The sequence below is a fragment of the Dromaius novaehollandiae genome, chromosome 1 (genome assembly GCF_036370855.1).
Source record: "Dromaius novaehollandiae isolate bDroNov1 chromosome 1, bDroNov1.hap1, whole genome shotgun sequence".
Lineage (NCBI taxonomy): Eukaryota > Metazoa > Chordata > Aves > Casuariiformes > Dromaiidae > Dromaius > Dromaius novaehollandiae.
In genome coordinates, this window is record NC_088098.1 from 204,504,520 (window position 1) to 204,518,339 (window position 13,820).

At 36.1% G+C, this 13,820-nt stretch overlaps 1 protein-coding gene across 4 annotated transcripts in view; it reads left to right on the forward strand.

Moving 5' to 3' along the window:
* PGR (progesterone receptor) overlaps positions 1-13,820 on the forward strand; it is a 45,333-nt gene that overhangs the window by 12,048 nt on the left and 19,465 nt on the right. For all 4 annotated transcript variants that reach the window (XR_010387324.1, XM_064505104.1, XM_064505103.1 and 1 more), the window contains exons 3-4: positions 4,398-4,514; positions 12,390-12,692. Coding sequence is in view for 3 of the 4 variants with exons in the window: in XM_064505104.1 (XP_064361174.1) it covers positions 4,398-4,514; positions 12,390-12,692 (420 nt within the window). In the remaining variant the exon portion in view is untranslated. The remainder of the gene's footprint in view (positions 1-4,397; positions 4,515-12,389; positions 12,693-13,820) is intronic.

Genomic DNA, 13,820 nt, shown 5'->3' on the forward strand with positions numbered 1-13,820 from the left:
CTGTATACCAGCAGAGACTATGAAGTTGTAGTCAAGGCACCTGCTTAAGAGTTCGGAAATGTGATTTTCAATTTCAGTGGACAAATCAGGAAATTGAATGTGAATTGTCCGCCAGCTATTAGGCTGTTTTCTAAAAGGAAGCATGTCTTGCTTTCATTAACTACATTTTTATACAGTGACAACTCCAAGTCCGTGTTCTAAGAAGAGTCCGCTGCTGTGAATATATGAAGTTTGCTAGCACTGTCCCTGCTAAATCAGGCCTCTGAGCCTGACATAGAGAATAAAATTTTTTGAGTAGTGGATCAAAGCAAAGATCACAGTAAGATCAGTTGGGGATGTGGTTTATTGTTAAGTGCTTAGAATTCTCACTTCAGTGTCTTCTTCATTTTTGGAGCAAATGTTAGCACAGAAGTGAAATTGATATTAAATAAGTAAAAAACATGATTTGAGATGCATGGAATCTATGTCTGCACCATTGTGTTTAATACACATGGATGAACTTATTTTTCATTTTATTTGTTTTGAAACCATGTTGTGTTTGAAAACAATATTTTTAGCTTCCACAAGATTCCCTGGCAAGGAGTTCTAAGTCTAATTGTGTGAAAAAGTTTTAATTTAATTTAATTGCTATTAATTTAATTGGTACCTTCTAATTCTTACGGTACAAAAAATACCACAAGAGGTAAAGACCATATCGGGACTAAATTAATGAGCAGAACCAGTAGGCTAGCTCTCAGGCTAGGGGGGAGGACGGACATAAGATGACACTGGGAGATATTTGGCAGTAAAATAATTTACAAAGAGATGCAATAGATATTCAGTGTCTTTAGACAGATATCTAAAAGCAGACTAAATAAAAGTAAAGAACAGTCCTCCAGTGGTGGGGATAGGAAGTAGATGATTTTACAAGAAAGCATTGCCAGCTAAGAGTGATACAGGGAGACGGAACCAGCTATGGAAGAAAGAAAAAAAATTTGAAAAAGTACTTTTATTTACAGTGAGGAGGAACTGAGGGTTCGCAAATTAAGTGCATTGCTTCAGTGCAGAGTGGCAGTGGTTCAGCACAGATGCACTTACACAGATAACTGGCTGCCTGCAATTGATACCCCTGGTGCAGACAAGGCTTTACATTCTCAATATTTTGCTTATCTGCAAAATCTTGGCAACTCATTAGTTCACTCCAGTGATCGTAAGTGACTTACAGTATATCAGTAAGCTAACTTAATAGTGCGGCTTCAAAAGACACTGTAGATGCTGCTTCCAGCAGTATTTAGATTAAAATTTCTGAGTGCTGCAGTACCATCAGTGCAGCTTTACCATAAGTAAAAATTGTGAGCATGTTTGTGTGTGCAGACCATTGGCATTTTAACCACTTTCTCATATAAACCAACTCAATACAGTATTAGTCAACACAATGCTTAAAATTGTAGTGGCCTTTTTGCATTAGGACTTCTGCCTTTGCTAACATAGTGGAGTTTGATGGAGGTTAAGAAAAATGCTATACTAAAGAATCTAGAACATGTGAGTAACAGATCTTAAAATTTGAATATTAGAAAAATAGAAGAATAGAAGCAGGAATTTATCCCATGTAGTTCCATGTATCTTGGCTCGTTCCTTATGACTGTGGTATAAAGAACAGAAGGGCTACTGGAACTGCTAAGGCAACTTGGATTTTGTAAATGTTAAGAGCAAAGAAAGCATATATAAATTGAATGTATAGAGTTGCTAAAATTTTATCATTTGTTTTAGCTATTTCTTCACTATTTTAAAGTAATATTTCTCAAGTGCTATTTAAAGCATTGGAGAAGAAGGTCATTGTTCATTTCATATGAATGCAGCAAACATTTATGAGAATTTTCTTCATATTCATGTTCATATTCTTAAAACTTCTTTTATTTTATCTTTTATGGAATTGCTCCTGCTCCTTCTTGACTTGATATTTGGAATACAGTGAGATGCATAAGGCTGTATATCATACTTTTTACATTCACAAAAATAGGGACAGTTCTAGACATGAGGTACCTATTCCTCATGAACAGGAATACCTGCTGATTTACTAGTATCATCTGCAGTTCCCTTTCCTCTGCCCAGTATTTTGCCATATGGTTATTACTGTTATTGGCCTTGTTGATTTTATGAGACTCCTACTTTGTTTTGTTTTGGTATTTTTTCCTACTACTTTTTCCATATTCTCAATCATCTGCTATACTGGAAATACATAGTCCATTTTTTGGTCTTGCAGTGGACATGGGCTACATGGACTAAAACAATGCATAGACTCAAAAGGTTACCAAAAAAGCGGTCCAGAAGAGATACTTGCTTGGCCCCCCCAAAAAAGAAAAACTGCACAAACAAAACCTAACCCCCTACTTCCCTGCTTACATTTCCTTCATGTGTTCCTTTGCAATTAACTACCGTGAAGCATCAGAATGCCATAATGCAGAGAGAGTCTGACTCGCTTCATATTGGTCTGAGTTAACTAACAGGACTAAATTTGTTTATAAAGAAAACTGATTAATAGCAGCTGAGTAGAATAATGCTATCGGACTTGTTTACTGCTGGTGACATCAGATGGCTAACTCTGGGTAATACTGATCTAAAAACAAATACAAATTTCAAAGCTGTGCTATTGAGATCTGTTTTATTTGGAGGTCCATAATAGAAAGGAAGCATCCATGACATTGGTACTTCTTGTGGTTTATCCTTACTTTCTTGGTCCATCTTTTAATTTTAAATGTTTTCATGCATTCAAGCTAGGTACCAGTAAGAAACTGAAAATATAGAAATAAATAGAGGATGATGTGCACAAACAAGAAGGATAAACCTTAGAGGATAATCCTGGACTTAATTTGAAAGGTTATGTGAATATTTGGTTTGTTTTCTTTTACCTATAGCTAGGTTTACTCATTCAAAATTAAAATGAATCACAGAAGTGATCAATATCATACTAGAGTATAGAAGTATACTTTTTCATTCTCTTCAAGTGAAATTTGGAAATTTCATTGAAGTTTGTCATCAAAAGAATGCTAGAACATCAGCTGAATTTTATTTTTGAGCGCTGCTGGAAGGTAATTTCCTTTAAAAGATTCACTATTCAATACACAGGAGATAAATCCTGGTTTTGAGATAACTATGTGTCTTTTAGCTTTGACTTAATTTTTTTTTTTCTGAAAATTAACTTTTTTTTGCTAAGGTAAAGAAGTAACTACAACATCTAGGAAAATCACATAAACCTTATGTTACAGAAATGAACAATTTCCTGTAATTAAATCATCCATTTGTGTCTGCCTTGCTCTACCAGTTATTTTTGAAAGTTTTTTGTGCACTGAGAAATTTCACTTGGAGTTTTGCTATCCAAATGATGTTGTTCTTAATAACTTTTTCCTTGTAGTTTATAATATACAAAAGATTTTTTTTTCACTGTAATTAACACTAGTTTGGCCTGGGCTAGACTGTTGCATCTTTTTGGAAACTACTTTTCAAGAAATTTGTAACACATATTGTGGAATTCATGGACAATCAGAAGTCTAGAAAGCATGGAAACTATGTAATAAGGCTGAATAAATCAGGTTTATTTAGCTTAGAGGACAGAAGATTGATAGATCTGTAATATGCTGCTGCAAGGAAGAAGGGAGGAGTCTGGCAGACAGGACAAGAAATAATGAGTTAAATTTCAAGCCAGAAAGATTTAGATCATCCATTTAAAAAAGGTGAAGAAGGATGATGAAATACTGAAAATTCTGAGATGCTTACTCAAGCTAATGCCAACCTCTTCCTAACTCTTTGGGTCCTTCAGAATTCAGCAATAAACTGGAGTTGCCAAGCATGTGATTCCTAAGACCGAACTTAAACCAAAAAGTTACCACCTTCTGTTTGCCCTCTTTGGCTGTGTTGATATGTGGGTAGGTCTAGTGGAAAGCTGATTTTCCATCAGAGGTAATCAGTCTGCTACAAGGGCTCTTTTTTGCACTCCTTTGTCCCCCAGTTTCTTTGTTCATTTTTTTCAGGAAACTTATCAAAGCAAAATTTACTTAGTTACTTTGAAAGCAGAAACAATAATTTCCATGGAAAAAGAAATAAGATTGAAAAAAACAAATCAGTCTGCCTTTGGGCTTGATTTACATTAGAAATATTGATAGTACAGTAATTTAAGTGGTTCATATTGTTTGCAGGTATTTTGGAGTTATATACATTGGGAATGTCCCTCTTAAAAAGGCCAAAAAATTACTGTATTTAAACAGTGACAATTATTTAAAAGCTAACATAAAAATGAAGGACGCCTTTAATGGGTATGGTACACTTTGATTTAAATCCTCTTTTATTTTTGGATCATTTATACAGAGAAATTATTTGTCATGTTATAAAACATATTAATCTTGTGTTTCTTTTGCTTATAGGGCAGCACAACTATTTATGTGCTGGAAGAAATGACTGTATAGTGGATAAAATTCGTAGGAAGAACTGTCCAGCATGTCGCTTGAGGAAGTGCTGTCAAGCTGGTATGGTCCTGGGAGGTGAGATACTTTTGAAGTCTGATTAAGAAAAATAGGCAGTCAAGAAAACTACCTTCAGTCTATTTAGCTTAAACAGTATTAATTTGATATTCTAAAGTAAAAAAAGACATGGAAATGTTAATTTTTGAAGAACTATTTGTTTTTAAAAATAATTTTAGATTCTTCTTTGTAATTTTTCTCTAAAAGAGTCTGGAAATCCTGAGACAAAAATATATCACTGTAGGAATGTCTCTCCTAATAATGTATCCTTACACTGATTTTCTTCAAAGGGTAGGAATTATGTCTTTGGTGTGTATTTATTAATAATTTTGGATCAGAGAATTTGATTTAGGAAAAAAAACAAAGAAGCAAATTGAGATTGACACTAAAAACAGGAATCAGTACTATCCTTGTCACTTTTTTGTTGTCCTCTCCATTATTGCTTTGAGTAGATGTCAGCAAAATTATGTCCTTTTATTTCACAAAAGAGGGCCAGGTAGTGCTTGCACCAGTCCTGCAGACTTTGCATACTAGGTCCTTGGAATTTCCATTTTCCTGTTGTATCTTGCTGGAACAGATTTTACTTTAGAGAACACTCTGCTTTTTTAGGTAACATTAATGAAAGTTGTGCACTATATCGTAGAAATCCCACAGGGAACAAGCCAGTGGTATAGGATCAAGCATTCACATAGCAAGTTTTGCTGTGCTTATATGCAGGATAATTTTCCTATTTTTTTCACATTGATCATGAGAACTTTAGCTATATAAAGTTCTGGCCCAGCACAACTCTTTAGAACGTGTGGCTAAGACTATAAGAAAATGGCTATATAAGGATGATAGAAATGATAAGAAGGAATATATTTGCAAAGGAAATAAAAAGGAAGAGACAAAATAAACTACTTTCTTTCTAATATCATTTATTTTAATGCATCAAGCACATGTCTCTCTCTGTATTTACATGTTCTGGTTTGTCCCCGCAGGAAGAACTGGCATTATATACTGTTGCTATACTGTTGCTGATTTCATTATCTTGCTAGTCTGGGTCCATTCATAAATTAAAATGTGTATGTGGTTTTCAGACTGACATTTTAACTTCACAGCTGTGTATGCTTTCAGCCCCTGTTATATTGTATAGCGATAATTCTGGAGTATTTTGCACACATGACCATTGTGTCGTTCTTATATTTTATACTTTTACTGGAGATTTAAATCAGTAGTTGCCAACCAGTGAGCAGCTGCTGCTGGCTCTCTCTATTTCATCTTCAGTAAGAGACAGTGCTGCAGGTCCAGGGGACAGTCAGTGTGATGAGAGGAGCTAGAAGCAGTGCTGCAATGTGGACTGTGATCTGTGTTGTACGCCCACACCTTCCTATAGACCCTCAGCACTACATCTCCTCTAAGTCCTCCCCTCCAGACTGCATCCGTCTCTCCCTACAGCACTGGAGACAGACAATGAGGAGAATCGTCAATCTGTCTGGTAATACTCTCTTTCCCTCCTTGCTACACCTTGTTCTGTCAGTCCTTTCTCTCAGGAAAAAAAAAGGAGCTGACAGGCATGTTGGTGGCATTGGACTGGAAGGAAGAGACATGAAGGGAAGAGAACATGTCCTTTGGATCTTTAGGAGTGTGCTTCCCAGGAGAGAAGTGGTGTTCCCTAGCTCAGGTAGGAATGGAGGGAAGAAACGGTACTGCAAAGGGCAGACTTTTCGCCTTGAAACTGAAGCATTGTTTGCCCAAGTGATAGAATACTTCCCCAGGTTTGGAAGGGGAGAAAGCCAAAGAGACAAGGTGGACTGTGGAAAGTATATGGTAAGAAAGGAGATTCAGGAAAGGAGGAGGTGGCAAACGTAAAGCCTAGTTTCTTAAGGTTTGGGGACAACTGGTATGAATTTAGTCAGATTTATTCATTAATTCATTCCTGGCTGTGAGTTTTGTGCAGCCAAGAGTCTGGTGATGATCATGACCTCAATTTTCATGTCTTAAAGTTTAGGTAACACCAATAATTGAAACTCAAGTATTTTAACATCACAGACAGCACTGTTTCAACATGGAGATGAGTGTATGATGAATCACTAGCATCATCTACTCCTTTCACATCAATGTTGTTCTGCATAGTAATTCTACGTACAAAAACTTTTGACTTTTTTCTGCATTTTGCATGTTTCTGGATGCTAGATTAAAAAAGCATGTTTTCTTTTCCTAGTAATTTTGAACATACAGATTTTGCTCTGGAAGTAGGTGCCTAAAATGGAAAAAAGTTAGACACTTCTGCTAGCAGTATTGGTGGGGCAGTATGTGGATATGTTATGTCCTCATACTTGAAACCAAAACCTGAGGAGAAAGGTTCTCTGACTGTTAGGTCTTTGCCATCATGCATGAAAAGAGTATAAACTTCCTGTTTCTCTTTGGATCCCTTTTTTCTCAGCTAGTACTAGGAATATGCAAATAATTTCTTTGTATTTAGGCAGCTTTTCGTAGTTGGGTAATTTCTTTGTGTTAGGCAGTTCTATCTAGCCAGTTTGTTATTTCTAGCAATATCTTTGTATTAATCATTCAAAAGTCTCCAAACAGTGCTTCTCCTGTAAGCACATATGAAATTTCCTCAGGAAATAGGAATTTCTTGCAGAAATTTCAAGTGTGTGAACAAACATTATTTTTTGTGAATGGCAGACTGAGACCTATAGTAAAATCAAAATTAGGATGAATATTGAAGTATATCAGCAGTTGTTTTTGGAAACTAAAAAAAATTTAAAAATGAGAAATGTACATAGTTCAATGAGCAGATTAAAACACTGCACATATATTTATGATAAATTGCTGAGGCACTTCTATCTCAGGTACCTATCTGGGAAAAAGATTTTCTCTCTGGCATGTATACTGCCATCACTCATGCAGATCCAGTATAGCTGGATTTCACATTACATAAAGATTTGCTATGATCCACTGAGCAAAATTCTTCCTGGAAGGCAATCATATTCTCTACCAAGGCACAAACTACTACTTCATTTTTTGTAAACAATGTTCTTGTTAACAGTGGTTTGTATATGCGGATCGGGAGAATCAGCTCAAGAGCAGAATGTTCACCTTAAGAGTTAAATAGGGACTCTACCGAGAGAAAAAGATTATTTAACTTTCATGGAAAAGTTTGTGGAATTTTTCCAAAGAGGACCTTTCTGTAGGTCCCAGAGAGATTACTGACTTTTGATTCTCTAGATGACAATGGGACTCTCCGGGCAGAAATCAAGGTGGCAGGGGCTTAGGTGCTGTTCTCGTCAGTCCTTCCAATCCTTCCAGTGAAGAAAAAAGGCCAAGATGGCAGAAAATGCATCTAGCAGACCAACGCCTGTCTGCATACCTGCTGTTGGAAATGGCTACAGTGACTGAGACAGATTAATACAAGCTTTGTAGGCAGGATAGGCAGGGAAGAAGATGGGGGAGTTGCGCTTCTGAGGTTTTTGACTGCCTAGAGCTTCGGTATGAAACTAGAGACACGTATGTTGAAAGTCTCTCTCACAATCAAACAGGAGAGTAGTACTTGCTATGTTGTGTTGGAGGGGAGTCAGTATTGTTCAAGCATTCCACGAATATACTAGACTGTGTTGATGACAATTTTCACAGAGAAATGTTAGATCAGGCACTCAGGGATAATACTGTTCTTCACCGGCTGCTCACAAACAGGAAACAACTGGTGGAGAATGTGGTCATAGATGGCTGCTTGGGTAACAGCGACCATGAGATGATTGAGCTCAGGATCCACAGGAAGCCTGGTAAGGTAAGCAGCAGAGTTAGGACTCTGGACTTCAGGAGAACAGCCTTTGACTTGTTTAGTGAATTGTTGGGCAGAAGCCCTTGGGAAGCTGCCATGATGGGAAAAGTGCCCAGGAGAACTGGTTGATTTTTATAGAAAATTTATTGAGATCAGAACAGACCACCGCATTGTTTAGGAAGACCACAGCTCAGGACTACACTTCTTACTAGCTGGACAAATTAATCCGTCCCCTTCCTACTCTTCTACATAACAGGCTTTTAGCAAATTTGAATTAATTTTCCAAGTAATGATTTCTAGGGGAGCATCAAAGGGTTTATGAAAAGATATATTACTTCTGCTTTGTTCCTTTGGTTTGTATACACCCTCCTAGGGTGTACACAGCTTGTTCTATTACACAAAATGTAAGAGCATAGTGACCTTAAAGTCAGAGCCATAGTGTTCTGGTCAAGAATAATAAATCATTGACATATTTCACCTGATTACAGAGTATGGTGGAGGATGGTGAGATTTTAGACTCTCAGTAGAAACCCAGCCATTTTAATATGAAATGTCTGGTGTCTGTAATGTCTCATTAGCAGTGTGAGTCTGTATATATAGCGAAAAGAATGTTAAAATACAGGATTTATGTGTTAAGGAGAAAATCATAATATATTTGATAATTAGATGAAGTAGATTTTTTCATTTTTATCACTTTTTTCTGTTTTCCAGATAAACATAGTACACAAATGCTATATCACTTGCTGTTTAGAGTAAATTGTAGGTGAGGGAACTGTGAGTACCAAGAAACTGCTCGAGTGGTTGGCTAGCTTGATTAAAACAAATTAAGAAAAGGCTACAAAGAAAGCCTGCTATGCAGATGTGCACAGACTGATTGTAATCTTATGATGAATAGTTGCTAGAGTGGATTAGTATTCTTTACCCACTATGTAACTAAGTTGAGACATTTGTTTATCTTCGAGCAGGAAATTATCTGAATATTTATGCAAGCTACAATTGAAAAGCTAAGCTATCGATAAATCGCAACAGTTTTCCCTATGTCCTTATGTCCCTATGTCCTTAAGAGTTTATATTTATGTGACATGGTCTCTTTGTGGTAGATGCAAAAGTTTAATGTGAGTTGTTAGTAGTCACCTCTCCAGTAGATCGGTAGCTAGTGGTGTTGCTTTACCAGTGGCTGTTTACTAACATAATTAGAAATAAACACATAAGGAATTCTGCAAACCAGCATGCCATTAATTCTGATACATTTAATCATGTGGAAATATGGGTACTTATTAACTACTGACATTTCCATGTGATAAGTGCTCTGTTTTGTTTTTTTCTTTACTTGTTCTTTGAGCTGTAAAAGCATCTGAAACCATTATTTCAGAAAATACCTGAAATCATTATTTATGAACTATCAAATGTGTTCTCCCTATTCTATTTTCCTACAGCAATAGTTAGTGGGTAATTTCCAGCATTTTAGGACTATGAATATGTTTGTTGACAGAAATTGCCCTGGGTATCTATTCATAATATCATATTCAATATTCGTTTTTATTTCTTTGGTTCAGATGTGACGTAAGGTGTAAGTTCATGTTTGGTTCTTTACTAAGGAGTCCCTAGTCAGGAATGCTTGTATCCTTACTAATATGTTAATCTTTGGCAGAAAGCAGTAAAATATGCATAAGATTGTTACGGCACACAGTACGAGGCTAATTAAACACCCAGTTGAGTCACTAGGAGTGTGACCTCTGACTTCATTGTTACTGAGGAGCCCATCCCACATATTTATACTATTAGGAAAATGTGTTTATTGACACAGTGTTTAGTATACTTCCTTTGGATTTTAGATACTGTTCAATTTAACTTCAAGTTTAGTGGCTTTTGCACATCTTTTTTGCATATGAAATGCTTAAATATGGATATTTATGATAGGATAGCCCTTCAAAGAATTAAAAAAAGAAAGATGATTTTAGCATCTTAGATTGCATTCATCTGCTCAACCCTGTCTGGCTCAAAAACATGAGGATTGCTTCCGCTTCGGTTATGCCAATGAACATTAAGAGGCATTAATTTAAACAGCAGAATTAGCTCTGTATAAAATATTTAGAAATAACTCAAGGAATCTTTCCATGTTTGGTGTATTAATCTTACTTGATGCTTTATTACTGATTTACTAACGAATATTTTTAACAAGTCAGTTTAATTCTCATGAATGTGCATCCTAGATCTTCCAAAATGGCAACACTGAATTTGCATAAAATTTGCTATCTCATGTTATAAGACAGCATCTGAGGAAAATGGAGTAGACACCTTCCTCAGTAAAACCATTTTTATTGAACCTTTTTGTTTTCCTATGTTTCTTGTGTTTTCCTCCTTTCTAAGGAGGAAAGTAGTAAGTAAAGCTGATTTAGCTAGCATCTCTAGATTCCTTCCATAATTGGTTGAGAAAGAAGCTTTGCACAGGATTCAGAGCATGTGCCTACATTTAGGTGTACCTCTCTACTCCTAGGGAGTGTTCTAGAGCCAGCGGTGTGCGCTGGCTGCATTCCGACAGTGCAGCCCTACTTTAAAGTAAAATAAAAAGAAGGCAGTATGAGATGGAGATATATTTCTGTCTCCTTCCTTGACTAATTCTCAACTCGCAAATAAAAGTACCACTTGATTTAAAGGTTTCAAAAGATAATATGATACGTATGATATAAGCTGGATTTTAATTCAGGCACGTAAATATACACCGATATCTTCTGTTACCTTTTACCTCATATACTTTTAGAGTGGTTTTTGCATATTGCCGTTTCAAAACTAAGTTTCTCAATGGTTCAGCAGTTTCATAGGGATGGATTTTCTTTTCATTCAGTGAAATTTTGCGCTTCTCTCTCTTTTTCTGCTATTGACTAAGTATGCAGAAACTCTTACGAAAGTAAAAATATCCATGTGATTTCTGAGTTTTCTTGCAGCAGAACCTTCTCCTTCCTCATTATTTTCTTTAAGGTTGAAACATGTAAGCTTTTTCTTTTCCATAGGCAGAATGACTTATTCTTTGTCTACTGTCACACTGCATCTTTTCTCTTATTGACCTAGTGTCACATAAATCACACCATAAATATCAGCATCTTTGTTGCATTTTTTATTTGTTCTGACACCCTTTTTTTACTAAGCAAAACAATTTTGGCAGAACTGAGGAAGTGAATGATTTTACTAGGGTTTTCATCAGCTTTGAGGGTCTATTTAAAGTGATTATGTTCCGTGCAGCCACCTCTACATGGATTTGTGTTTTTATTGAAATGTGTAATGTGATAATCTGTTCCTGAGGGTTGCTGTCCTTGAACCCCAGAAGGTTCAAGTTCCTTGGTCCTCCAGAATGTTTCCATGAAAGAAATTTGAAGAATTACTACCTAGAGTTTTGTATATTTACATAGCCGTACTTGACTTGTGCTTATCTAGGGAAGGCAATTCAGCTATTATATTTTAGTAACTGTTCTTCAAACCACTGCAGCATGGAAATATGAATTACAATTACTGAAAAAGTGAAATTATTCTCTAGAAACTGAAGAGATTTGTAAGTGTTGACATGTGGTTTCACACTATTTGTTGACTTTTCACTCATCACTGCATTTTATTTTTCTGGTAAACAAGAAGTGTAACATTACAAATCATCAAAATAGAATTTAGCCATGAGACTGAAATGCTTTTTTGGAACTGTGAGGAAAGGGATTTCTACATGTAATAATTAATTTACTTGCTTTTTTTTCTGAATATTAGAGAAAAAAATGAAATGGCATCATTAAGTAACACTGAACAGAAACTGAACTGTAGAGACAGTTGGCTCAGCTGTCAGCATGTCAGTGGGAACTGAACCAGAGAACACTTTATCAGGTTACTCTAACCTAGAATTCATGGCAGTAATTTTAAAGGGTGGATTCATTCGTCTCTCAGGGCAGGGAGGAGGATATGAAGGGGGGGAAACTAAGAATTTTCCATCACTTTTTAAAAATTATGTAAATCATGAAACAAAAAAGAGAAAACTTATGTAGAAGACAGTTCTAGTTTCCATGTATGGATTAAAAATGTTATCTATCATTACTAGAAAAAGATTGTTTCTGGTTAATTTTTTTTAACAGGTCAGCAATTTTCTTTTTCAGGTCGAAAATTTAAAAAGTTTAACAAAATTAAGGTTGTGAGAACATTAGATGTCGCACTCCAGCAGCCAGCAGCCCTTCAAGATGAAAGCCAATCTCTAACCCAGAGGCTGTCTTTTTCTCCAAATCAAGAAATACAGTTTGTTCCCCCAATGATAAGTGTTTTACGAGGTATTGAGCCAGAAGTTGTCTATGCTGGTTATGACAATACAAAGCCTGAAACACCAAGTTCCTTGCTGACGAGTCTAAATCATCTTTGTGAGAGACAACTTCTTTGTGTAGTCAAATGGTCTAAATTGCTGCCAGGTAAGAGCACTTCTTATATATAGTGAATTCTAGTTAAGCAAATATGTCATAGGACGAGCAGTCAAAAGAGTACATTGTCTGTTGTCTGCATATTACTTAATTCTTAACAAATTGTACAAGGATTAAGCTTCCACTTCATCAGATAATTTATGCACCAATAAAATACATTTTAATAGGACAGCCTACTTAAAGGAAAACCTTTAAATAGTTAGACATTAAAAAAACAACAACAGTAGCCCACAGTATTCCTGTATCTGGCCATTATAGTAGCCTTTCCACTCTACCCCCTCCTACTCTGTTATTCATTCTTTTGGCGTGGGAATATTTGTATTTCTGAATGCTCTCTGTTTTTATTCTGGTTTAAATGAATTTTAAAAACAACAGAGAAAAATTGCAATAAACAGTACTGGCTAGGACTAAGCACCTCACAAATAGACTGTTATCCAAAAGTAACTGAATTTGTGAAGATCCAGGCCTGGCTCACAAAAAAAAAAAAAAAAAAAAAGAGTCATGTTATGTATCTACATGGTCTGTATGCTCATACGGACCTAATCTGGTCCCTACGGGGGTCCCTGGGATCTGTAAAAGCCAATACATTGAGCAGAAAACCTGGAAATATGATTTCATGTGAGTGCAAGTTGACATCTCACTGCTGCAGGAAGGGGTAGTCCCATTTGCTGCTGCTTCCTACTGCAGCTTGCTCTCATCTGACCTGTTAGTTGAACTGATTCATCTCATTAAGTGAGAACAAATCAAATATTTTTTCCCCCTCTGTAGTTTTCTGATGGCTTCATCAGCTGAATTAGCTTGCTGAGGGGTAACATGAAGGCCAGAGGTGGCTTAAAAGAGGTAACAGGACTAGGTAATGGACTACTGTTTTCAGCGGCAGGAAGCTGTTAGATTGACTCTGCTGCTTCGTAACAATCCTCAAAGTTATGAAAGAGCAAAGGTTATAAAGTAAAGTATACATCATCTTCCACTGTGGCTCACAACTGAAAACACTTCCCTGTAGTTGAATTCAAGACAGATATTCATAGGTGGATGGTTATTGTATTACAACTGTATCTCTTGTAAATAACATTGAAATACGAGATTTATTAGATAAGAGTTGATTACACTGATGATGTA